This window comes from Rattus norvegicus, chromosome 16 (assembly GCF_036323735.1).
Source record: "Rattus norvegicus strain BN/NHsdMcwi chromosome 16, GRCr8, whole genome shotgun sequence".
In the NCBI taxonomy this organism is placed as follows: Eukaryota; Metazoa; Chordata; class Mammalia; order Rodentia; family Muridae; genus Rattus; species Rattus norvegicus.
Window position 1 is genome coordinate 82,502,957 of NC_086034.1, and position 27,174 is coordinate 82,530,130.

Sequence of the window (27,174 nt, forward strand, 5' to 3'; positions counted from 1 at the left end):
CACTAGCCTCGTTTGCAAGCCTTCGCATGAGGGAGCTGCCCTCATCTCAACATTGTGTTCTTCTGAGATACCACTGACAGAATCCCACATGTTCTTGACTATAGTAAAATCTCTAGCAATAGGTTCCAGAATGTTCTGTCCCTCCTTTGATGTGAGCCCTGGGTTATCCACCTGATGATATACACACACAAAGTGGAGAGGATATTATAGTTAACAACACAGGAATGTCAGCCTGGGCCTTGTGTCAGCCTGCCCATGCTTCTCAGGGACAATGACCTGGTGGGGTGACTCCGGCTGTCTAGACAGGAGAAATTTTGTTGTGCTGGGGGAGCTCTGGGGAGTTCACCAATCTCTTCACTCTTCTGCCGTCCTGATACTGCATGCCAAAGAAACCTCGACAGTGCCTGAGCAAGCCACTCTGTCTAGCGGAGCATCTGTCACGCACAGTGCCATCCTTGCCACAGAGGGCTCCGTTTATGCTATCTGCAGGCCATGCTCTCACAGCACTTTGTGAAGACAACCAGTCCGGCTGGTTATCCCTGAGGTCGTCTCGGTGCAAAAGCCAGCAGAAAGGCATTTTTGTGTCCCCAACCACTGAGCCATCTCTCTAGCCCCATTTATACAACTGTGAGCTTGTGTGTGTGTGTGCGAATGTGTGCGAGTGCATTGGCCACTTTGTTGCGTTAGAGCCACTTGCATGAACATACATGGAAGTTCCCTGAAGCTACACCAGTGAAGAATATGATACTCCGCCTTTCCAGTAGCCATGAACTGCCAGTAGTCCTTCAGGGAAGGACGGGGCATCATAGGCCTCTTCCCTAACCACAATTAAATGCTGACTAGCCCAATACCACCTAGGTCTTGTATAGATAGCCACAACTGTAGTGAGCTCTTGTGTACAGTTCTGTCACAGCCAGAAAATGACTTCTTTTCGCTGCACACCTCCTGTTGCCTTATTTTTACCCCTTCTGTGATGTACCGAAGGGCTCTTAGGAGTCTGGGAAGTGAGCACTAAGCATACTACTGACCTTCGAGTGCACATTTAAGAGTTTGAGCATAGGGGCTGGGGATTTAGCTCAGTGGTAGAGCGCTTACCTAGGAAGCGCAAGGCCCTGGGTTCGGTCCCCAGCTCCGAAAAAAAGAACCAAAAAAAAAAAAAAAAGAGTTTGAGCATAAAGAGATGAAATTAGCATGCACGTGCGAGTCCACACACAGAGAGCAGAATAACTGGACTTCTCTGGAATGGCTGCTCCCAGCTTATACAGAGCTTCCTCCTCACTTCTGAGGCCCCAGAACCCCCACAGACCTTTGCTGGATGAACAGATGAAAGTGTGCACGAGGTTTTTTTTAACTTACATTTGCGGCAGATAGGCTAGCAGCTCATTGTTAGATAATAATTTAAATGTGATCTCACCTGAAACCGGGGAAAACAGGCAGATTTGGGACTCTCAGACACTCCTTAATCGCTCTGCAAGACTCACTGGGTCCTTACCTTTTGGGTCATGTATCCTGGATCAGGGTTAAAGCTCTCAGTTTGATTTATTTACATACTTGGTAAAATGACAGTCACAGAGGTATTTTTGTTTGTTCTGTTGTTGTTTTTAAAGAGAATTACATACACCCGCCCAAACTCATGTTAACTCAGAGAAGTAGTAACAGCTAGAAAGGAGAGTCGTCTAATTCAAATCCTGTAACTCGCAGAGTCACTCTGCATATTTTGTTTTTGGTTATCGGTCCAAGAAACACAGTAAACAGCCGTGCTGTGTCATCTGGCGACGGCCGTGACCGTGAAGCTTCAGAGTGCCGCGTCACAGCTCCCACAGCCGTCCCCAGAGCCAGCGTGATCTCGGATGCTAGACCTGCACACCCCACATCCCCACCCCCACCCCTGGGAGACACAGGAAGGCCTCATCGGAGCTTCCAGGCCCTGGTCTTCTTTCGGTGGTTGGGTCGTGAACCCTCACCCCTTCCGCTTCAGGCTGCGCATCCAGATGAGGCTGTGGCCTTGTTGGGCTTCACGATCAGCTCCTGTGGGACAGGAACAATCATATTCCTTAGCCAAGAACAGGAAAACACGCCAGCTGTCCAGAATGCACGGAGGATGAGCACCTCCCTCGGCAATTTTTTTTTATTTAGAATACACTACATAATCTTTTGTTGTTGTTGTGTGCGGTTTTGGTCATTTGAGACAAGGTCTCACATAGCCCAGGCTGGCCATTTGAGACAAGGCTGGCCTTGAACTTCCTATGTAGCTGAGTCTAACTTTGAATCCCGGATCCTACTGCCCGTTATCTCCCAGTGATTCACACCATGTTCGCTCACATCTTTATTTTACAGTGCCTGGACTGAAGTGTAGTCACTCTATATTATTAAAGCCACCCTTTAAAATGAATAGTGGTTTGGAGATATTAATACATGTATAGCTATAATTATGATATAATTTGAGAACATTATAATCACCAACACTTCACAAACCATAATCCTTAACTACTTCTACCCCAGTTCTCCCGTCCCAGTTTCCAGTCACACTAGGGTTTGCCCGTCTGGGCGTCTCCTACACGTGACCTTCTGCATATGGCTCTTTCACCAAGGTCTCTAAGCTTCACCCACGAGGTAGCAATGTGAGACCTCATGCTTTTATGGCAGAATAGTATTCCACTGACAGATATACCTCCTTTTTGTCTGCTCAGTCCTCAGTGTGGACACGAATGTTAATAATGTGTACAGACACGGGTGCGTGTAAGTTTTCTGTGTGTTTGTGGCCCTGGTTCTCTCCTCTACTTAGGTTTGCACTTACTGTTTAATTCTTTAGAGGAGTCAACGGTGTTTTCAAAGCCAGCGCATCACCACCATGCCTCCCAGTTTCTCCACACACTTCACAGGCATCTGCAAACATCACCTGCTGTTCCAGTCAGCTTAGTGAGTGTGAAGTGTGAACTCTGGAGTCTCTCGCTGGTATTGACTCCTACTTCCCCAACAACACTGGATGGTTTTTTGTTTGTTCGTTTGTTTTGGGCTCACTGGTCATTTGTGTATTTTCCTTGGGCGTACGTGCCGTCAAACGATCAAATAGTTTCTGCTATTTCGGTGTTATTGTCAAGTCGCTTCTCACAATGCATCAGCAGACCAACCGCTGGTTTCAAGGTGTCACCTGAACCCCAGAATTTTGACTCTCTCTGGTAGAAGTATGTGTGAAGGACAGAAACTAAAACTTGCTTCGTTTTGTTTTTCAGGGCGAGGAGCTTTCTAGCCTGTTGTCAACGGCTGCTCGCTTAACCTTCACATGAGTGCGTATGGGTGCAGGAGCTGGGGCCTACCTGTCTTTAGAGATGGGGACCATGGAGCTGCCTTGAAGAGCCTAGAGCACGTCTACTGCTCCACCGTTCAGCAGTTCGTTCATTTCGTTTTCTCACTGTGATCATTTCTGGCTTTTGCTTGTCTTCTGGTATTGGTGTGGGAATGGTAGAGGCCGTGTGCCTCCACCAGCCTAAGCCCCGGGAAGCACCAAGACGGTCAGTGGGTTAGTGGATGCTCTTATCCTCTAACATCCTCCTGATAGCATGGTGCTTTCTTTCGTTGGAGGTGGGATGCAAGCAGTAATGTGAGGGAAGCTGCTGAAACGGCTAGGAGAGGGTGGTCTCTTCTGGCATGCCTGTGAGAAGCTCAGGGCCAGCCAAAGTTCTAGATAAAGCTGGCCAGCAGGGTGCATTCCAGGCCTTTAGTCCTGTTAAATGGAGTCCTAGTCTTTCTTACACCTGCCATTTTCAGATAACATTGTTACGTGTGTGTGTGTGTGTGTAAAATTTGACTTTTATAAAAGGCCAGGGCCCCTTTCAGACATGGTGGCACACATCTTTAATACTAGCACTTGAGAAACTGAGGCAGGCTGATCTCTGAGAGTTCAAAGCTAGCCTGGTCTACAGGGTAAGAGCCTGTCTCAAAACAAAACAAAACAAAACAACAAAAGGCCAGGTCACCTAAGAACAAGGCATTCCATATCTGGTGCAGCCTGGAGCCCTGCTTCCCTCACTCTCTCCAGTGGACACACAGAGGGAAGGTTCTGGAAATGCCTAACATGGACTGAAAGGCTCTTGGCAGGAAGCTGCCTCCCAACCACGGCACAGCTGTTTCCTGCCTTTTGCAAAACGAAAAAAACAAAACAAAACAAAACAAAAAAAACCTTCCGGAGCCACTGACAAATCACCCGTAGGCCCAGAGCTGAACACTGGAGGAGGTGGGGTTGCCCTGAAGAAGTTCTCCCATCCCAAGGGAGCCACTGCAGGGCCGTATTTGTCCATGAGCCAACCTGGCAACATCCTACATGGAGTGTGGAGTGGGTGGTAGCTGCCGGGGACCGTTTCCAAGCAGAATAGCCTTCCCTTATGTCTCTTAGCTTACTCATCAGCTTCACAATTTCCTTTATGTAAAGTAGAGAGACGAAGATATTCCAAGTAAGGAAATGAATGGCTGAGCCGAGCATTCCTTCCAAACATTTTCTAGACATTTTCACTGGAAAATAAAAATATGGCTCCGAGAAATCTACCTTATGAAAAGGGTGGAAGAATGACAAACCAAACAACCAGAAGAATCAGAAATGAGGAGAAAGAGTAGTACTCAGTAAAAGCTCTGGACTCATCGAGAAGCCAAAGTCATCTTTGCCCTTAAAGGTGGCCTCAAATAAAACTAATGCAGAAACGTTAACAATAAGGCATAAACAAAAGCTTAACAGGGGTAGGAATACTTTTTAAAAAAGTTTTTAACTTCCGATATATTTGGAAAAAAATGAAAAATTAACTTTGAATCCATGCAGGGCATGCATGCTGGTAATCTTAGCAATTGGGAGGCTGCAGTAGAAAGATTTGGGTTCAAGATCAGCTTGACCTACACAGTGAAATTCTGTCTTAAAACAATCTTTTGATAACTAATTTACACAGTGTCAATGCCTTGTTTTCTACAGAAGCACATGCTAATGCTCTGTAACTAAAACCAAGGTTTGAAACAAAATGTCCAGGTTTTCTATGAAATTAGAAAGCAGACTAAATTTCCCCAGTGCTTTGCTACTTAGTAATTGCTTCTTATTATATGCATCTTTGCAAATGTACTTGTCCTAATGCCTCAGGGACTTAGAAGAAATGTCCAAGCAAAAAATTGGAGGGCCATATGCTAAAAAAAAAAAAAAAGAGCTAAGTGTGGTGCTTATGGGGACAGTGGGGACTAAAAAAAGGCCAGGTGTCACTGGGAGGGGTTCTGAGGGATGGAATCTTTGGGATGGGTCTTAATCAGGGCACGTTCTATGTCCTAGAATATTTAATTTGGTATCTGCATTTTCCCCTAGAATAGACTTGATTCTGAAAAAAAGCATCCGGCATAAGGACAGTGAGTGACAATTTAAAACCCCTAATAACTTTGATTCATTGAGACACCTGTAAGGATGATGAGGACAGAACTGAATTGTTCTTCATTCTCAGTTATGGATTTCCCAGTGATTTTTTTGGTTAGGTGAAGAGGAAGGGTTTAGAGTATTAAGTTTTCTGGCAAATTCTTCCCGGTTATAGGTTTTTATTTTTGGTCCTGGATTTCGAGTGGAATAGCCGCTTCAGGTTTCATAGTGAGATTTGTACCGATTTGATGGGTACAATCTGTCAAGTCACTAATTTCACCGGACTCTTCCCTGAACGTATAGCCAATCAACTGAACCAATTTTTATCTCTGTGTAAATTTGAGAAGCTTCACTATGGCTTCTGTGACTTGAGGCATTTATTTCCTGAGTAATGGACCAAAGACACTGGATAACCAAGAATCCGGGAGTACATGCGCAGTGACTCTGACAGAGTCAGGAACTTTAGATAGCCGCACTTTCACAAGAAAGAACTACAGGTACCTTTTCTCCAGGTGTGTCTGCATGTGCAGGGACGCGTGGCCATGGCAGTCCAGTCCTCCCGCCATCTCTGTGCTCCATACCAGGGCTCTGAGCTTCTGAGTCTTTCTGGAACGGCTTGATTTTGTTTCTGCACTTTCATCAATGCCTGTTCTCTCGATTTCCTGTTTAGACTCCAGAAAGGAATACACGCATACCTTTCATATACCAAGATTGTGGGACAGAGAGCTTACTCTGCATTCACAAAAGGAGCCCATGTGTCCTCAGGCCTGACAGGCTCTTTTAGTTAATATCAGAGGTCTTGTTTGAGTCCGTCCCATCGAGAAACATTCAACAAAACACTCCTCCCCGTCCCCATACTAGGATGCCTTTGTCCATCAGGGAGTAGGCACTGAGCTCATGAGGTGAAGATGCCATGCCCCTATGGGCAATGCTGAATAGAGCCTCAAAAGGAGAGGACAGTTGACAGCAAGAAGAGGAGGAAGGCCCGGCACCCATGAGGAGAAGCATAACAGCCAAGGCCTGAGGAGCCTAATCTGTTTTGGAAGTGCTAAATGCTTCAAACCAACTGCAGGCACATGCGTGGTTTAGAAAGCTCACTGTGGGAAGAACCAGCCTCAGCTCCAGCAGGATTCCCAAGGCGGGTCTTGTGTGGATCAGCTTGAGGTAGGTGCAGTTCAAATATTGCAGCTTCCTCTCTCGATGCAATCAATAGCCTAAATGTTCCTTCATGTGTACGTGTCCTCGTGACAATGTGCAGGACCTTTAGATGGCTTTTGTTTTACATCTGTTTAATTCTTGTCACCGATTTTGCTGGTGGCATGTTCAAGAAGTACCACCTCTTCCCTCAGGGGGTCCCTCTCTGGGTGACTGATTTGCATTCCCTATTTTCTACTGAGTTGTCGCTCTCTGCAGACAAATCGTTTTTTTTTAAAACACAAACAACCATTGTATCCTTATTAGTACCAAAAGCAAAACAAGCCGAGATGCTCATTGATAGGTGAAATAAATAGCGTATGGCCTCTAGGAGAGGGTGTCACTCAGCAGCCCAAGGTTGACCCAACACCGTCCTCAACAATGTCAATCTGGACAGGGGTGGTGGTGCACTTAATCCCAGCACTCAGGAGGCAGAGGAAGGGAGAGCTCTGTGAGTTTAAGATTAACTCACTACATAGCGAGTTCCAGGAAAGCCAGGACTATGTAGAGACCCTGTCTTAACAACAACAACAACAACAACAACAACAACAACAACAACAACAAAAATAGCAACAAAACAAACCAATGTCATTCTGCAGAACATGTGTGCAGTCCCAGAGCCAACCACATCCAGTGTGACCTCTAGGGCCTGGCTGTCATGAAATTCCTGGCCAGCACCAGAGGAACCGGGAGCAAGGGTCGTTTGCACCATCCTCACTAAGGAGAGGGTTTCAGTGTGGGGCGTATCGAACCCATTAAACCGTATACCTTAGCTGTAAGATACTGCTTATCAAGGGTCAAGTGTATCTCAATGAAGACAGAAAAGTTAAATCAGGAGATTTGGTAAATCTCTTGTTCTTAGAGAAATCAGTTTCTCTAAGAGTGTTGGCTTTTCCTTTTTCTCAATACGATATCTGGCTGTATTAATACTATCTAAATCAACTAGTTTTCTCTGTCCAAGAAACAGAAACGATCCCCCAAATTAGCAGCCTCATTCCTGGCACCTTTGCCTCTTAACTGAATCAGGTGGCTTGGGTGCCTCATGCCTGTGGTTTAGCTTCTGATGTATCTGGAAACTTCTCTAAAGGGTTAAAGAGTCCAGGATTTCAGCAGCAGAGCCCGCATTGCCAGGACCGCCATGACTCTGCACTCAAAGGGAAAAAAGACTACAGATATCTCCTAGTGCCCACGGCTACCAAGGATGGAGCACGTTCTTTTGCAGACGCAAGGGCAAAGGACTCAGTGTTTGCAGGGTGGTTTCGTGGAACACGAAGGCCTCATCCTCTTGGGAAGCAAAATTCTAAGCTGAGGGAATCACTGGTTTCAGAAAGCAGCAGCCGCAGAGAGGGGACAGCCACGCCTTTGCCTTGGTATCAGGTCTTCCGGAACTAACACTGCAAGGCTCTTGGGTGCTATGCAGCTCAGTCACACCCTGCTCCCTCCACAGTGATGGTGACGTTGGCCACGTTGTGTAGTTTCGCCATACCTCAGTTTCCCCTCTATGAAACGGGAAGAACCACAGCCTCTACCTCGCCTGGTCCTTGTGAGAATGGTGGTTGGGAAGGCTCTGTGGAGAGTGCCTGGCTCTCAGCAGGCATGCGACAGGCTTGCTGTCATTCTGGGTCTTTTCTTGTGCTCTGATATACCTCAGAGCCTCAAAGGAAGGTTTGGAGTCAGGGAGCAAGAGGGCCCTATGAGCTCGGCTCTTATGATCAGAAAGAATGCCTTGCCCCTGGGTTGCCATGTCCTTGTCATCTGCCCTGGGTCACCATGCCCTTTGTCCCCTGTCCTTGAATGCAGGCCCAGCCAAGGCGGATGTCAGGGTCCCTTCTGTTACCTTCTCCATGTGAAGTTATTTTGCCCATCAATCCGTCTCCCGGTTTTCATGGCGGAGGCCACCCTCTGCAGAAGCAGGTAGTTGTTTCTGTCAATGATGGAGAGTCTCTCTTCCTCCATCTGTGGACCCAGGGAGACCCCGTAGCACAAGGTGCCTCCACTCACGCTTCAAAGCCACACCCGGTAGGTCCCCAGCAGGAGCCAACAGGTACACCACAATACTAGGCCCTGAGACGAGGGCATGGGTGACCACTATACCTTTGGGCTGAAATACTATACCTTTGGGCTGCAATAGCAGCAAGGAGACATACTGTCTCAAATGTGTAGGTCGTCTGCTAAAGTGACATGTGGTGGTCATGCCAGCAAGGGAACTATCTCAGGAGACATGCTGTGCTGTTCAGTAGAAAGGTGGTGTACTTAATTCCAGAAAGAAGATAAGATGATACTTATAGTCACTTATAGTGTGTGTGGTGTGTGTGTGTGTGTGTGTGTGTGTGTGTGTGTGTGTGTGCATGCATGTGCCTTTTCATGTGCCTCTATGCCTCGGCCTGTGGAGGTCAGAGGTCAGCCTTGGGTGTCCATCTTCACGGTCCATTTTGCCTGAGAGTTCCTGTTTGCTGCTTTATGTGCCATACTACTCGGCCCACAAGCTTCTGGGGGTTCTCCTGTCTCTCCTCCCATCTTGCTATAAGGGGGCGAATGCCCTGCTTTCTGCTTTTAAACTGACTAACTAAACTAACTGACTAACTAAAATCAGCTCTTCGTTCAGCTGATTTATGATGTCACCAGGTTCAGTTTGCCTTGGGGGCATCCCTGCGAGCATGACTACACATCGTTCACTCTTACCATGGCCTGCACCCCAAGAAATACAAATCCAGAAGTGGCCAGGGGTGTCAATTATCTGGGGTTGCACAGTACAAATTACCCAAGACTTATCTGTCTGCGTCTATGACACGATGGGGCAATATCATTGAAGGCTCTGGTACAAGCACTAGCTCCCTGCCATTAGGGCAGAACCAGTTCAGTTGGCCCCTTAGGTGACACCTTGTCCACTCATTTCCCAGGCTCCGGCGACATCACCTTGTAGGCGGGAGGCATGGCTAGAGGAGCCGGGGGCACTTACCTTCAACTTCTTGAACTTTAGGTGGAGGTGGCTGTAAGTCTGTGGTGGGCGGGTGTCCACGAGTGGTTGGGCGTTCTGGACCTGCGGCACAGAGTGGGCGGTGAGACTCCAGGGGCAGTTTGAGCAGGTTCTGCAACATCCCCGTTAGGACCATGTGCAAGAGATTCCAAATAGCCGCAGACAGGAAGTTCTCACTGAGACTTGTGATTTGACTTGGATTTCAGCCACCCTCAGGAGGGACTCGGTAGCCCTCAGAGGTGAGCCCATGCTCTGCTACGGGGTGGGGAATCTATGGATGCAGGGTAAGGTGGTAACAGCCAGTCATTTCTTCCCAATGCTCGGTGGCAAGAACTCCCCTGCAGGCTATGCCCCACGTGTCCTTCCTGCAGGGCTGTTTGAGCCCCAGTAGTGCATTCAGGAAACACCTTATGTCAGGACTGACTGGAAAGCAACCCCTGCAGAGCCGAGGGAAGCATATCCTTCAAATGGTGAGTGATTGTACTTAGGAGAGCTCTGCGCACTTTGGTTTGCAGTAAAAGGAATCCCTTGTACTCTAGTCTCTAGTGACAGAGCACTGACCCTAGGATCTGTCAGCTGATAACGGAAGGTGACAGAGGTGGGAGCCCTGCCAGCCAAGGAGCACTCCCAGAGCATCGCCAAAAGGACAATTCAGAGTGAGGTGGGGTGGGACTCAGCGTTAGAGCACGTGGTCTAGCATATACCTCCAACAATAATAATAATGCAAAATAAATAGGAAAGCCAAACAAACAAACAAATAAAATGGTAACATGTATCAGGCAACCTGGAAGACCATCCTGTGGCTACAATGTAGTGAAGGCTGAGGGCTTCTAGAGGATTCCCCCCCCTTTCCTCCTCCCCTTCCCTCTCTCTCTCCCTCTCCCTCCTTCCCTCCCTCCTCTCTCTCTCTCCCTTCTCTCTCTCCCTCCCTCCTCTCTCTCTCTCCCTCCTTCCCTCCCTCCTCTCTCTCTCCCTTCTCTCTCCCTCCTTCCCTCCCTCCTCTCTCTCCCTTCTCTCCCTCCTCTCTCTCCCTTCTCTCTCTCTTCTCTCTCCCTCCCCCTCCCTCCCTCCTCTCTCTCTCTCCCTCCCCCTCCCTCCCTCCTCTCTCTCCCTTCTCTCTCTCCTCTCTCTCTCTCTCTCTCTCTCTCTCCCCCTCCCTCTTCTCTCTCCCCCCCTCCTCTCTCTCTCCCTCCCTTCTATCTCCCTCCCTCCTCTCTCTCCCTCCCTCCTCTCTCTCTTTCTTTCTCTCTCTCTCCTCTCTCTCTCTCTCTCTTTCTCTCCCTTTTCCCCTCCCTCCCTCCATCTCCCCCGCCCCCCCCCACACACTCAGGAACCTGAAGCCCCTCGAGGCATAAGTCAAAGAGCCACACTGTCCTTTGTGTGTAAGAAAGGCAAGACTGGAGGCAGGAGATGCCAGAGAACTGTGGTCCTCCAGGGCCACGGCATGGAATCAAAGGAATGGGGCCAATTCAAGGCCTTTGGAGGTGGGGGTAAGGAAGGGAGAGAGAGAGGGAGAGACAGAGGAGGAGAATGGAGAGACAGGCCCACACACTATGTCTTGACATCTGGTGACATCAAGACAGGTGAAGGTAGTGACCAAGGTTGAAGCACACCCTGCAGATTCTGCGTGGGCCGTGTTTATCTGCGAAGACTGAGTAGAGCTCTTGTGTATGCTGCTCGGGACCCAGATGAAGAGGCAGTCTATACAGCACACCACTCGAGCTCACTCGGTGTTGTTTAGCCTGTGTCGACTGAGGTATCCGGACGCACTATATGGTGCTTCCTTTCGTATGTTAGAAACATGAAACACAGATTCTCAAATGTAAAACAGCACTGACATTGGAGAGCTGGCGTGGGAGGCTCACCAGCAACTGTGTAGCCTGACAGGCAATGCATAGAAGTCTTCACTGCAAATGTTTCTAGGTCTGAGCTCTGAGAAATTGGTGCATCCCTGACCATGGTCAGTGTCATTATGGCTAGTGGCATATGGGTGTCCTCGGTGTGTCCCCATCTCCATAATGAGTCAGGCATGGCATTGTGTCTGCTTCATCCATGGCTGTGGGATCTCCTTTAACTTACAAAGAAACACTAGAAAAACCCAAGCTGAGGAGGATTCTATGAAACCAGAAACCTTAACGAGTCCGTGACCTGGCAGACATGAAATTAGGAAATTAAACTACTCCAAGTGGAGTGAAGGCTAAAGGCAGTGGTTTCGTGCTGGGGGAGCAGCAACATTCCTGGGACAATTTAGAAAATGGACCACGAAGTGCCAGCGTCATGTACTTGCAAACTACTGTTGTTATGAAAGAGAATGTTTTGCTCTTGGGAGCTACACAATGAGATACTAAGGGACAAAATGTGCACAGTACTCTTTTACATTGCTTCATGTGTGTGTGTGTGTGTGTGTGTGTGTGTGTGTGTGAGTGTGTGTGTGAGTGTGTGTGTGTGTGAGAGAGAGAGAGAGACAGAGAGAGAGAGAGAGAGAGAGAGAGAGAGAGAGAGAGAGAGAACTGCAGAGTATATTAGTTACCCAACATGTTTCTAGAACAAGATACGTGAGAAGAGCTGACTTAAGGAAGGGTCTCTTGGCTCACAGTGGTTGGTGACTGTGTACGGTGACCACGATGGTGAAGACAGTGACAAGGGCTTGCAGCAGCAGGCCACACTGCAGCCACACTCAAAGTGCAGAACTCCTGCCCAGGGAAGGGCGTGGCCCACACGTAGGATCTGTCTTCCCACCTCCACTGACCAAATCTCACAGATACGCACAGACATCCGCTCCCACAGTGATTCTAAACCCCATCACGTTGGTAATCAAGAGTACCCATCACGTTGACGTAGGGATGGAGACACGAACAGAGATATGTCATGGGCCTCTGTGCTATTTCTAAGATGGTGTGGTTGTTTGTACATGCTTGGCCCATGTCAGCATCAGGCGTCTTCCTCTACTTTTGATTCTTGAAGCGAGAGCCTCTCTCTGAGCCTGGTGCTTACCGACTGTTTAGATAGACGGGCTGTCCAGGGAGTTCCAGGGACTGACCTGTCCCCCAGTGCCCATCCCCAGGGTGGGTTATCCTCATGCACTGTTATGCCCGGCTTTTCACACAGGTTCTAGAGATGCCAACTCAGGTCCTCCACACAGCGCTTCACCCACCGAGCCATCTCCCCGCACCGCTGTTTTTGTGATGCCAGAAACAGTGAAGAATCCCAGGCGCGGTACTTGACTGGGGTCAGAACAGAGATATTCTAAGTTTCTGACTCACTTTGCTTTTACTTCTGAAATACTCATATAAAGGCAAACTTCATCTTCACAGGATGGATTCCTAGGTTCTCTTAATTTATTTATCTTTTTTTCCTCCTTTTGGAACAGGGTCTTTGTATGTAGGACAGGGTGGCCCTGAACTCATAATTCTCTTATGTGCTGGGATTGTGGGGGCACACCCCCACGCATAGCGTATTTACGAATTTGTGTATGCGTGTTATATGCATGTGTGCATGTTTGTATATGTACATGCAGGTAGGAGTGAGCACACATAAATATGTACATGTGGAGGTCAGGTTAATGTCAAACGTCTTCCTTTATTGCTTTTCATATATGTCTGCCTGTCTGTCTGTCTATCATCTCTGTGGTCTTTAGGTTTTTTGAGAAAGGCTTTTTCATTGAATCTAGACCTCACTGATTTGACTAGACTGGCTGGCCAGCAAGCCCTCAAGATGCTTCGGTTTCTGAGGTCTCCTCAGGGCTAGGATTCCAGGTAGGAGCCACCAGGCCTAGATTTTTCTGTGGTTGTCGAGAGCCATCTTCTCAGCCCCTTACTGAATTTAAAGTAATAGGGCTGAATGTATTTCCGACTGTCTTGAGGCTCAGTGGGGCATGGGCTTGCCCCTTGGTCCTGGAGCCCTCTGTCTCTAATGACCTTGAGCATGTCCTTCCCTTCCAGAATGGTGAGGTAGTAAGGCTGTGCTTTGAATCTCCAGCTTACTTTGCAGGATGTCTATAGCTGATTACGGTGGGAAAGGGCTTCCCTGAACATCCTCGTGCGGATGGTTAATGTTGGGGATGGCATTTCCTGCCTGCCATGGTGCACACTGTGCACACGGACCTGCCGTGGTGCACACTGTGTACACAGACCTGCTGTGGTGCACACTGTGCGTACACCTGCTATGGTTGACATTACACAGTGTCACTAGGGTAGAACCACATTCCTTCTAGAGAGCCACCCTAACCTCAGACTACACCTTCTCATAGGATGATGTGTTCAGCTAACTGTCAGCAGGACCACCTCTCCCCCTAAACACACGCCTCCTGACACCATCCCTATACATTACTCATCTGTGTTTGGGGGACCGTGACTGTGAGGAAACAGGTAAGTGGTTTTGAAGGTCTCTGGAATATGTCCTCTCGGTGTGATTAGGAATGAGCTACATCAGCACTCGGATTAATTTTATTCTCAGTAGTTGGGAACACACTTCGAATTTAATTTGCTTTGTAGAATGTAAGACATTTATATAGCCCCAAAGCCAGATGTGCCCCAAACAGCTTTTTAAAAGAGATCTGGGTGGGCTTGAGAGGCGGCTCAGCACTCAAGAGCACAGGTTGCGCTTTCAGAGGTTCCGAGTTCTGTTCCCAGCAACTACCTGGTGGCTCTAATAGGACGTGGTGCCCTCTTCCAGTGTGTCTGAAGAGAATGACAGTGTGCTCACATACACAAAACAAATAAATCTTAAAAAAAGAGAGACCCGAGTCCTTTCAACTCCATTCTGCTCTCATTAGTAATTCTTCCAGTGTTACATTTATTTTCACATTGAAAACATCAAGTCATATAGAATATGCACATCCTAACTTCAAAGTACACGTGCACACAAATATCTGCACATATTTTAACACGTTTCATTTGCACTAACAATAAATCATGCATCTTTTCCCACCATCTTTCATTACACACTGTGCACCAGTCAGTTGTTTGCTACTAGAATTAAATACGTGAGGACAAGTACTTTATATAGAAGAGAGGCTTGTTTTGCTTTGCTTTGCCGTCCTGGTCCATCTGATGCTAAATTTCTTACCAGTCAAACCCCTGCAGACACAGAGATACGGGGAGAGATAAAATGCGTGTATGCACATGTATGGGTGTGTGTGTGCATGCATGTGCATGTGTATGCCTGCACACATTTCCATGTTTTCTGGTCTCTCATCCATCCACCACCATCTATCTATCTATCTATCTATCTATCTATCTATCTATCTATCTATCTATCTATCTATGTATCTATCTATGTATCTATGTATCTATCTATCTTTCATCTATCTGTGTATCTTTCATCTATCTATCTATCATCTATCTATGTATCTATCTTTCATCTATCTATCATCTATCTATCTATGTATCTATCACCTATCTATCTATGTATCTATCTTTCATCTATCTATGTATCTTTTATCTATCTATCATCTATCTATCTATTGATCTATCTATCTATGTATCTATCTTTCATCTATCTATCTATCTATCTATCTATCTATCTATCTATCTATCTATCTATAATCTGTTTATTATCACCTATCTACTCGTAAAGATGGAAACAATACTCGTTTGTTAGGTAAGAGCTCCACTGCAAAGGCAAACCGCCAACCGTTCCTCTGTTTTTATTAAGCCAGCAGGATCTGTTCCTGGGGCTCCATCCTGATGGCATTGTCTAATCCAAATCACCCCCCATGGGCTTCACCCCAAACGTCAGAGTAGATCAAGTTTCTACCCTTACAATGTATGTGCCCCACGATGGGGTTCACGTTTCAGCACATAAAGCTGTAGGAGACGTTCAACTGTATCCAAGCCACAACATACTACATTCCAGAAATAACTGCACAGTAGCATGTGGCGAAGTCTCTTCCTCCTTATACAATTGTCTGAGAGTCATTATGGGTAAGGAACCTATTTACCCAGCTGCCCATTGAAGAATGTTTGAATTCGTTCCAGTCTTGCTATTACAAAGAAAAGTCCGCAATTAACATCTTTTGCAATCCGCCTTTGTGTACTTGCCAGCGTATCTGGGATTGGGATTGCTAGGGTAAAGGCTAAAGATGCGTGCAACTCTATGAGGTATTGCTCAGTTTCCCATGGGGCTCTGCCTTTCACACACAGCACAGCACGATGGTGGTCCCTGCTCCAGAAGCACGGCAGCTCCTCACCAGGCTCAGACTTGAGAAACAGCATTAGAGGGCAAGTGTGGTCTGCGTTTCTTTATTATCAGTGAAGTTGACGATCTTTTTTATAGGTTAAAAGCTACTTGAATGTCCTCGGAAAACTGGTTTTCCGTATTGCTTCCCCATTTTTGTGCTCCCAGTCTTAAAGCCTACTTGCACAGAGTTTGAGCTTTTGTGACAGAACGTGCAATTGTTTTTTCGTCATTAACACTTGCTTTTCCTACCCTTGCTGTTTATGCCATGCTACTACCTTTTTATTATTATATAATGCTTATCAATTTTTCTTCCTTTTCAAAGGGTTCTGAATTACAGTTAGCATATATTTTCTTTTTTTTTTATTTTTTTTTATTTTTCGGAGCTGGGGACCGAACCCAGGGCCTTCCGCTTGCTAGGCAAGTGCTCTACCGCTGAGCTAAATCCCCAACCCAGCATATATTTTCTACCACGGCTCTATATTTTCTACTACTTGTGAAGTTAATTTTTAAAACTCTTGTATTTTTTTTCTTTTGAGGCAGGATCTTACTGTATAGCTCTGACTGTACCGAAACTCACTATGTAGACCAGGCTGGCCTTGAACTCCGCCTCTGCCTCCCAAATGCTGGTATTAAAGGCATGCACTACCATGCCTGGCTACATTTTTTTTTTTGAGACAAACTTACTGTGTAGCCTAGCCTGCTGGCCTTGAATTCTTGATCTTCCTCTTAGCCTCCAGAGTGCAGGCTAAGTTATCACACTCATGTGGGTTTTTATATTTAAATCTATATAATCCTTCTGGAACTTCTCTTAATATAGTGTGTGTGTGTGTGTGTGTGTGTGTGTGTGTGTGTGTGTGTGTGTGTGTGCGCGTGCTAAAGATTCCAATCCCTGAGAATCTAGATGGATGCTCCAACCCAGGAGGTGAGTGTAGAGACTGTCCCCTGCAACGCACGAAGCCACCCTTACCAAGAACTGAACGGCAGCTTTGAGCCTAGAGTCCCAGTGCACAGAACTCTGAGAAGTATGTCTCAGCTATTAAAACAGTCTAGTCCAATATTCCCCGAGGCAGCTCAGGCTCAGCCAGCAAGAATACACCTAGGTTTATCCTTTGTGTTTGAATGACATTCGACCACTCAGTGCCGCTTTTCACGATGTTTGAGATGCTGTTGCTGGGACCTGAATGCTCGAATCCTCGGAATTCATATGTCGAAGTCTTAACCCCTAGCATCAGAGATGGAGTCTTTGGGAGTGATAAGACTCTAGGGAAGATCCTCCCTAAATGGGATAAATGTCGGAAGACATCCTGGTGAGAGGGACGAGGGGAAGGCTCCATCTATAAAAACGGCCCTGGCCAAGCACTCCAGCTGCATTTTGACTTACACCCTTCAAGTTGTGAAAATAAATGTTTGTTGTTATAAGCAGCTCAAACAGACTAAGAGACTGTTGTCTTAATGTGCTCCCGAGTTCGTGTTGGGAAACATATTCCTCAGTGTAGAGGGAGGAGGTAACCCTGTGGGCAGGGGTAGCCTTGGAGATGTATTTGCAGGTGCTGCACAAAAGGTGTATGCCAAAGATGACCTCTTCACTCCTCATGGAAGGGCTCAAAGATTGGGCTTCAGTTTTCTACTTCTACCACCAGGGGGCACTGCAATAAGATCGATCTATCTACCTACCTACCTACCTATCTATCTATCTATCTATCTATCTATCTATCTATCTATCTATCTATCTATCTATCTATCTATGTTATATATTATGTAATATATATTACAAAATGTAACATATTTAAAATGTATTTCTATTTATAATTTTATTTGTACTTACTTTATTGTATTGTATTGATATTTATATATTTATATAATTTGTATATCTATACAATTTATATATTTATATTTATAAAATTTATGATATATTATATTACATATATCTCATATTATAAATACATATGTTATATATTATAAATACATATAATGTATGATATTGTAGATAACATAATTATATATAATATTCATTAATATATTAATATTTATAATACACATGTTATTTTCTTTAATATTTTATACAATTATAACAATTATTAAATAACTTATATAATTTAAATAATTTATATATTATATAAATATATATTAAATACTTTGTATAATTTAAATAACAAGATTATATGTTATTTAATTATATATTACATCTAACATATATATTGTATGATGTACATTATATTTATCATGTTTATATATAATTTATATTTATGTAAATATATAATATATTTATATATAATATTTAAACATATTCATATATTTGTATGTATTATATATATTAGTCTGGGAGCAGACAATCAAGGGCAGCAACATATATATAAATTATATAATACAGAATATGCAATAATACAACATATAATATATTAGCTATAATATGTTATGTAATATATAATATAAAACAAATAGAATGTACAATGTAAATTTTAATTATGACATAATTTTTATATAGTATAATATATTAATTTTTTTAAAGCCTACAGCACCCAGTATTCCCAGGTGGTCTCCCATCCAATACTAACCAGGCCCAACCCTGCTTAGCTTCCGAGATCAGACAAGATCAGGAGCGTTCAGGGGGGTATGACTGTAGATTTACACATAATTTACACATAATTATAAATTTACACATATTAATTTAAATTTACACATAATTATAATATAATTTATAATGAATTATATAATTATATGTCATATATTAAATATTGCATGTATTCTGTATTATAGATTACATAACATATAATATATATTCTGTATTATCTACAATTTTTACACTTCCACATCTTTTTTTTTTTTTTAACACTTCCACATCTTGATTGCCTGCCCCCAGCTTCTGGGTCAGTGAGGAGACTACTGTCTGCACAGAGTCTACAGTGACCCCACGTTGACTGTCTTCTGTTTTCCATATGCAGTTGAGGCTGAGTCCCCTGTGTCTTTGGTCTGTCTCCTGTTCATGCTTAGCACTGTTAGATGCTTAGGTCCAAAGGGCCTGGGGTGGTTTTAGCATCTGTATTATACTTTAGCCTCCTGGAATCACACTCTCTTTCCAGTTTTTCCTGCCAGCTTATACCTGGCCTATCAGGTAAGCTTGATGATAAATGTGTCTAGTCCCATGGAATAAAGAAACAGTGACTTTTCCTGAGGATACAAAGTAGCTCAAGGGAAATTGCTAACTTTGTGTTTATTTTCAACAATAGTGTACCCTTTCTATTTGTCAGTCTTCTACTATGATTTTCTGGGGTGCTGTTGCTCCCTACACAGGTGTGGGAAGACATATACTTAGTCTCGTCCCCTTTTCCTGTCATAGGAAAGAACTGGGACTCTGGAACTCTTTAAAGCCACCTGTGTCTTCTTGTTGGTAACCAGTGAGGCTGCTGGTGATGAGGCTCCTGCCTGGCCTCGAATGGAGGCTGGTCACCAGGGGACTGATCATTAAGTTGTAGAGAGCTAGAAGTCCTGAAACCCTCTGAGGAGAACAGGGATGAAGGTTAAACTGGTCCCCAGTGCTTTGTGATTTGATGGTGCATGCCTGTGTAAGGGATCATCATTAAGAACCCAAGGGACAGTGTGGCAGGGGCTTCTAACAGATGCCATGTGGGGGTCCCTGGGGCATGGGGATTGTAAGGGGAGGGTAATGCTGTCTAATTATTTGTTAAATCTACCTTTTCCATATGAAATGACAGGGGACATTTTTTCACAGGCTTATATTGCCTGCATATATTGTCTGGGACGTCTGGTCAGTCTTAAGCCCAATATTTAAGTTAGGTTGTTTTCTTAGTGTTGAGTTTTAAGGGTCCGTTGTACATTTTGGAAAACACATACATGTTTTGCAAGCCTTTCTCCAGGCTTGTCTCTCCCAACACTGTTTTCCACAGTGTGGAAGCATTTTTTTTAATTTTGATGAAGCTCGGTTTGTCTGTTATTTCTTTCATGAACTATGCCTTTCTTTGGTGTATATATACAAATTATTTCTATTCCACAGGTCATTGGATTTCCATCTGTTATCTTCTAGAAGTTTGATGGTTTTGTATTTTACATCTAGATTTATGGTGAATTTTTTACTTAATATTTGTGAAAGGTGCAAGTTCTGAGTCTTGATTACTACAATTGCTATTATTTATTATTATTATTATCATCATCATTATTATTATTTTGTATACAGATGTTTTCTCAACTCAATACTATTTATTGAAAAGATTATTCTTTGTCAATGTACTGCTTTTGACTTTTTGTGAACTATTATGTGATCATAATGATTTGTGTGCTCATTTCTGGTTTCTTGTTCTATTTCATTGATCTAGTTGACCATCCTTTAAGCAATATCATACCATCCTGATGTCTATAGCTTTAGAGTATGTCTTGGAGACAGGCAGCTCTAGTCTTCCAATTTGATTCTGATTTAATTTCCTTCCTTCCTCCCTTCCTTCCTCCCTCCCTCCCTCCCTCTTTCCCTTCCTCTCTCTTTCCCTCCTTCCTTCCCTCCTTCCCTCCCTTCCCTCCTTCCCTTTTTCCTTCTTTCCTTTCCTTCCTTACTTTTCCTCTTTTCACTTTCTCCTGTTGTATAATGCATCCTACTAATTGCTATTTGGATAATAACCCACTTTTGCCTACCGTGGATGAATCCCTGTTGGTTGTGGTATACAATTTTAAAAACCATGTTGTATTCTATTTTTTTTTAGTGCTTTGTTAGAGATTTTTACATCTATATTCATTCATTATGGGTCTGTGGTTTTCTTTGAATGTCCTTACCTGGTTTGGGTTACCAGATAACGCTGGTCTCATGAAAATGATTAGGGAATCTTTCATTTCCAGCCTTGGAAAGAGACCATAGAGAATTAGCACAACCTCTTCCTTAAGTATCTGGCAAAATTGATGAGCAAATCTATCTGGCCTCAGAGATTTCTATTTTGGAAGCTAATTAGTTGTTGGTTTAACATTTTAATAGATAGAGGCCTGTTGCGGAGTCTCTGTTTTTTGTTGCATTGGGAATCAAACCCGGGGCCTTGCACAGTCCAGGTAAGTGCTCTGCCACTGAGCACATCCCAGCCCACGTCCATGGTGTCTGAACTGGAGCTGTCTGTTTTCCTTCTCATATAATAATTTGTATCATCTTGATTTTTCTTAGTTAGCCTGCACTGAAACTATGTATTTTAGTGATCTTTTCAGAGAATCAACAGGGACAGATTTCCTTTGTTTTTCTTACTAATCTCCTGATTTGCTCATTTCTGCTAACTTTGTATTTAACTCCTCACCCCTTGCTTTTTTGAGGCAAGTTCTCACTATGTAAGAATGGCTGGCCTGGAACTTTCGAGGTAGAACCGACTGCCCTTGAACTCACTGAGATCCTGCCTCTGCCATCGAGTGCTGAGGTTAAAGGTGTGTGCCACCTCACCCAGCTCGGTCTTCCTTTATACAAACCCATGCCCCCAGTGCTGCAGGTTCCCCTTCATAGTGGTTCTCATCCCATCTCACACGTTTTGAGAAACTGTGTATCATTTTCACTTAGTTTAAAACATTCGAAAGTTTTCTCTGAAGGGCCAGCAAGATGGCCCAGTGTAACCAAGCCTGGTGACCTACACTCAAGGATCCATCTACTACCCCAGGATCCATGATGGAGACAGAGAACCAACTCCTGCATGCACATGCACATGTACACGTGCGTGCACATGTTTGCACATGTGCACACACACGAAATAAATGGAATGTATTATATGTCTATTTATTCCTCTTAAGATATCTTCCTTAACCCACATATTACTTTAAAGTATAGTGATTGGTTTCTCATGTTTGGAAATTCTCCAGTTCCTTTCCTATTGTTCCTTTCCAGCTCAATCCCACAGTGATTTGCGAATAAGCGTCATATGATTTCTAACCTGTCAGTTTACTGGTGTGTTTTATGGGCTGGGACGTGGTCTATACTCTTAAACTTTCTAGATGAACTTGAGGAAAATGTATATTATGTTGCTGTTGGGTGACGTAATCTACAGATTTCAACCCAATGGACTGATAGTGTTAACTGAGGTCAAATATTTCCCTGCTGATTTTCTGCCTGATGGAAGGTATCAAAATCTCCAGCTGTGATGGTAGAGTCATGCGTTTACTTCTCTCCCTTCCCCTTTAAAACTAGAACATGTTGAGTGGCAGTTGTTACCACACATCTGTATAATGAAGTTTGATCCCTCTTACCCTCCATACATCGGTATAATGCAGTAACACCAGCACACGTGGAGTGGCAGTTGTTTCCACACATCTGTACAATGATATTTGATCCCTCTCACCCTCCACTCAACCTTAAACCTTAAATAAAATGAGAAAATGGACTTTCTCTTGCAGTTCTCTCTTTGCTCCAGGTAGCCTGACCTGGTATTGCTAGCCACTTACATGTTAAGGATTATTACCTTTTTGAAGGGTTAACCCCATTGCTGTCATGTAAGAGTTTTCAAATCCCTAGTAAAACTCTTTGTTTTAAAATCTGCTCTGCCTAAGATTAAAAACGGTTGTCCTGTTTCCTCTTACTCAGTGTTAACACGCTGCATTCTGTCCCAAGTATTTATGTGTAATCTATACAAGTCTACACTGAAGTGGGTTTCTTTGGTCAACATAGATATAGTTAAATAAAACCGTCACAGCTGGAGATTTTAATCAGTAGGGAAATATTTGATCTCAGTTAACACTATTAGTTCTTTGGGTTGAAATCCACTTTTCCCCTTACTATTTCTTCTTATTACCTCTTCCTTTCCTTCCTCTCTTCTCCTTTTGGTTCTTTCATTATTGGCGTCCTACTCCTCTGTACTTGCCCCACTGTGTTTGGAAATTCAGGATTGTTTTTATTTTTATTTTGTTACTCTTTGATTTCAGTTTGGAAGGTTGCTATGGTTTGACTCTGTCCTTCCATGATTCATGCCAGGGTTTAATCCTTCCCACGGTGGCATTAAGAAGGGGAGCCTTTGGTGAAGTGATTAAATCATGACAGCTCTTTCCTCATGAATGAAATTAAAGCCCATATAGAATAGTCATCAGAAGTCTGCCTGCCCTTCCTTCTCTTATCCCAACAAGGCTGTCATTGTGGAGGCGACTCTTACCAAACACTAAAGCACCCAGAGACTTGATCTTCAACATGTAGCCTCTTGAACAGAAGGAAACAAATGTCTGCTGTTTACCTGTTGTCTAGTCTGGGGTGTCCTGTTATAGCACAAGGAACAGATCAATACAGGATCTATCAACATGCCCTCAGGTTTGCAGATTCTCCACCAGCAGTGTAACCCCATTAGAGGAAAGGTGCCAGGCAGACCAGGAGCAAGAAGGAAGCATTTCCAAAGAAGCAGTGAACAGAAAGATGGCTGCGTCATGGTGATGCTGTCTGTGCCATGGTGCTGCTGGCTGAGGAGTGGCTCTGCCGTGCTGCTGGTGGCTGGGGGGTACAGCGTTCTCATCTCTCTGTTTCATCAAACTGTGTTCTCAGAGATTCTCAGTCTAGCACTAACTACTTCAAAAGCTGATATCTCTATTCTTCCCATGAAGCACAGGTCAGTTTTAGTCCAGACTGGTTGTGCCTGGGCTGGAAGAGACGGATCTCTGTCCTTCGCTGCCCCTCATGTCTGTCTTCACCCACCAGGGGGGCCCTTGGTATCCAGATCACAGTCACACTTTGTCCCTGGGCTGCTTGGCCTTTTTGTCAACTCGACACAAACCTAGACATATCTCGGAAGAGGAACCTCAGCTGAGAAAATGCCTCCATTGGATTGCCTGTAGGCAGGTCTGTAGAACGTGTTCTGATTGATGATTGACGTGAGGAGTTCCACCCTCGGGCAGTCGTCTTGAGTTGTATAAGAAGGCACCATGAAGGGCTGGAGAGATGGCTCAGTGGTTAAGAGCACTGACTGCTCTTCCAGAGGTCCTGAGTTCAAATCCCAGCAACCACATGGTGGCCCCCAACCATCTGTAATGGGATCCGATGCCCTCTTCTGGTATGTCTGAAGACAGTGTACTCATATAAATAAAATAAATCTTTTTAAAAAAAGCACCTTGAGCAGGCCATAGAGAGCTAGCCAGCACGCTGGCCAGCAGTGCTCATCCACGATCTCTGCTTAAGTTCCTTCCCCAACTTCCTTTGATGATGGATAGTGATGTAGAAGTGTGAGCCAAATAAACCCTTTCCTCCCCCAGTTGCTTTGGCCATGATCTTTTATCACATCAACAGAAACCCTGGCTATGCCAGTCCCCTTCCCTTGTCTTGTGCCTATGGGAACATCACAGCAGCTCCTAGCCTCCCCCATCTGACGTCAGACCTCTCCACACTCTCACCTGGTATGGCTTCTATGCTATGCCCTCAGTCATTGTGCACTTCCCTGCCTCTGGACATCCCCTTTAGCTGTTTGATCAGCTGTGCCTAAGACAGGTTCCCTGACCTTGTGTGACTTCCCTTCCTATCTTTGCACGACTCTTTCTTTCTTTCTTTCCTTCAGTTAGACTCATGGTGTGCTCTCTCTCACGTTAGCACCATCCCATTTGTGCCAGGCTGTGGACCCCCAGTGTTCTTGCTCTGCTGCGGGCCACAGCCATATCAGGCTCTCTAAAACCCCCAATCGGGTTGGAGAGACGGCCTAGCGGTTAAGAGTACTGGCTACACTTCCAGAGGCCTTGAGTTCAATTCCCAGGAACCACAAAGTAGCTCATAGCCATCTGTAATGGAATCTGATTCCCTCTTCTTGCATGCATGGAGACAGAGCACTCATATATGTAAAATAAATAAATAAATCTTTTAAGAAATGAATCATAAGCTTCTGGGACATTTCAAAGATTTATGCCCACAAACCAATGTTTCCAGACACCTCAGGGCCCCAGACCACGGTCCACCTCTGTGAGTCTCACTTGCCCAATCAGCCCTCTTCTTCCACAGTGACCATTTAGAGCATCTTTGTGTCACAGCATCTCAGGGACAGAGACTGGACACTCACATAAGCACAGGCTTATCTGACAGGGTTCAGGCCAGTCCCCAGGATAAACAAGAACAAGGTGTCTACAGGGCTAGTCTTGAAGACCACTGGCAGGAAAAACAGTTGCTGCCTTTTGCCTCCTAGTGAGTAGTGAGAGCTCTTTAAGTGGTCACTCAGGCCAGTAACACCACGGCGAGCAGTCTCGGTCAGAGCCCTGAAACAGGTGCCCTGTTATGAACCTGTGACCCACCATGGTGGCACGGACAGGAGGGCAGAAGGCCATGGTGTGCTTCTTACAATGGGATCAGAGGATGTTCTCTTGAGAGATGGCCTTGGAATGAGACATAAGGAAGTAAGCTGAGGCCCACTGAAGAGCTGTGGAGGATTGCCACATGGGGACTTCAAGGGGTCGGCGAGGCAGGGGCAGCTAGGAAGGGGTGAGGCTGGAGCACCAAGTGAGCCCGGCACTGAGTTGACTTCTTAGGGTGTCATCTGAGGCTTCAGAAGGAGACAGGGTTGATTATCGATTTGGTACCTGGGGTCATCATTGAAAATTAGTGAAGGGGATCACTCTATTCCTGAAGTTTCCAGATCTAAGAATGTCCTCCACCCAGTGTACCCAACACAACTAATAGAACTCCGTCATGACAGTCTTAAGTAACACCCACATCTTTGTCCAGGGACTGGAAGTGACACTTGTCTCTCCCCTTTCCAGGCGCAGGCAGGTTTTAGTTCCTTCTGGTGCATGTAATGTGGACCAGGAGCGGAATCAGGTCTTTTGTCCTAGGATGGTTTTGTGTATTTTGGGGGATATTGGGTGCTTTAGGAACTCACACTGTGTTTGGGGATGGGATGGCCTTGACTCCGAGTTTGTGGAACTCTTGTTCTTTGATGATGTAATGATGAGCCCTCTTAAGAACTTCCGGGGCTGGAGAGACCCTTAGCAAGGTTGCGTGCACGGGTTATGCTTCCAGAGAATCTAGGTTTGATTCCCGGCACCCACAACTGTCTGCAACTTCGATTCCAGGGGACCTAGTGCCTTCTGGCCTCCACGGGCACTAGGTGTGCTTGTGGTACACAGACATACATGAAAGCAAAACATGCATACACATGAGATACAATATTTCTTTAGTTAAGAAGAAACTCTGCCATCCTGACCTTCTGAATCCACACTGGACTTCCCTAGGCTCCTCCCCAACACCCACCACGAGCCTAGCAGGTGTCTTCCTACCTTTTTCCTGTGGTTCTGGTAGGTTTTCTCCCAGGCTCTCTGCAGGTCTCTACTAGCCCACGGGGTGGTCAGCTGGGGCACTCTATGCATCTCAGATCACAAACTCCAGGGTCCCTTCAGGGAAGAGCAGGCACAGCAGTACAGCCCCCGCAGAGCTGTTTGCGGGGTCATGTGACTGTTGCCATAGCACCCAGGCCTTGGAAGAGCCCAGTTCAGCCTGTGGAGGCTTTTGAACAAAGGGTGAGAGCTAAGAGAAAAATAGACTCTCCTTCCACCCCAGTGGCTGTCATGGATCTTGATTAGCTCATGGCTGCTGCTCTGAGGAGAGCAACTCAGCTCCCAGCTCTAGAAGAAAACATGAAAAAGGAGGCCCAAGGCCATCTCCTTTGCCAGAGCAGACTGGAATGGACCAGCGTGCACTTTCCTGTTCATCTGCCTCCTATCACCCTCTTCCTTTCTTTCCTTTTTTGATCTTTGTGTTTCTTTAGGAAAAGAAATACTTTTGGTTCTGTCTTTGAGTCGTTTATAACAAAGTTATAAATGTTGTAAAAATGTTATAACAATATAACAACTCCAGCTTAGGTAACAAATTTTCTTTTCTTTTTCTTCTTGGGTTGACTTGAGGCTCAGTTTTACAGTCTTGGTCACGTTTAAGCTATTCATTTTTAAGGTTCATTTTCATGACACAAGTTATTTTTTTTTTTATCTGTCTCGGACAAACTTGCCTTGGCAATCCAAAAGACTGTCAAGAAGAATCGCAATATTGCTTGTAGTTCAGAATTGTGGCCCTTGTAACATTTGGTATACAGAACTTGGAGTACAGAATTGGTAGATGCCCCTCCCTGCTCAACTCTGGTCAAATGAAGGCTAGAACGGCACACAGCACATGATTTAGGGGCTGTCAACACATCAGCTGTGCTTGAGTCAGACTCGGTAAGATATGAACGAAAGCAAGTCATGGCAGCCTCCAGAGACGCTGTGGACAACTGACTACACACCCACAGGTCCTCACTGTGAAAAGTTCAGTCTAAGAAAAGGCGGAAACGTCTGCGGCCTTCTTAGGCAGGAGGCTCTCTCAGGATCAGTGACACCTATTTGCTGAGCCTCTGGAAAGTCTGGGATCCTGAACACCAGGGTCCTGCTCCCTGGGGCTCTCGTACCTCGACACAAATCCCTCCTCAGGAAAACTGACCTGGACATGCTCCATCTGCCCCTGAGCTCATCCTTAAGGTATTCTGCCCTACAG

At 45.1% G+C, this 27,174-nt stretch overlaps 1 protein-coding gene and 1 pseudogene across 6 annotated transcripts; both read right to left on the minus strand.

Moving 5' to 3' along the window:
• Positions 1 to 1,520: 1,520 nt before the first annotated feature.
• On the minus strand, positions 1,521 to 26,263 carry Cfap97d2 (CFAP97 domain containing 2). 6 transcript variants are annotated; one of them, XM_063275738.1, is made up of 5 exons: positions 25,929 to 26,127; positions 9,534 to 9,614; positions 8,412 to 8,476; positions 5,882 to 6,042; positions 1,521 to 2,028 (listed from the first exon to the last, which is right to left on the minus strand). In XM_063275738.1, the coding sequence occupies exons 1-5, from the start codon at positions 26,016 to 26,018 to the stop codon at positions 1,961 to 1,963; spliced, it is 465 nt and encodes a 154-aa protein (XP_063131808.1). In that variant the 5' UTR covers positions 26,019 to 26,127; the 3' UTR covers positions 1,521 to 1,960. The 6 variants fall into 6 exon arrangements, with proteins under 6 accessions (XP_063131808.1, XP_038950770.1, XP_038950768.1 ...); XM_039094840.2 differs by having other exon boundaries at positions 1,578 to 2,028; positions 8,412 to 8,530; positions 25,929 to 26,120; XM_039094841.2 differs by having other exon boundaries at positions 1,578 to 2,028; positions 5,882 to 6,051; positions 25,929 to 26,119.
• Positions 18,239 to 18,356, minus strand: LOC120097579 (5S ribosomal RNA; annotated as a pseudogene).
• Positions 26,264 to 27,174: the final 911 nt, after the last annotated feature.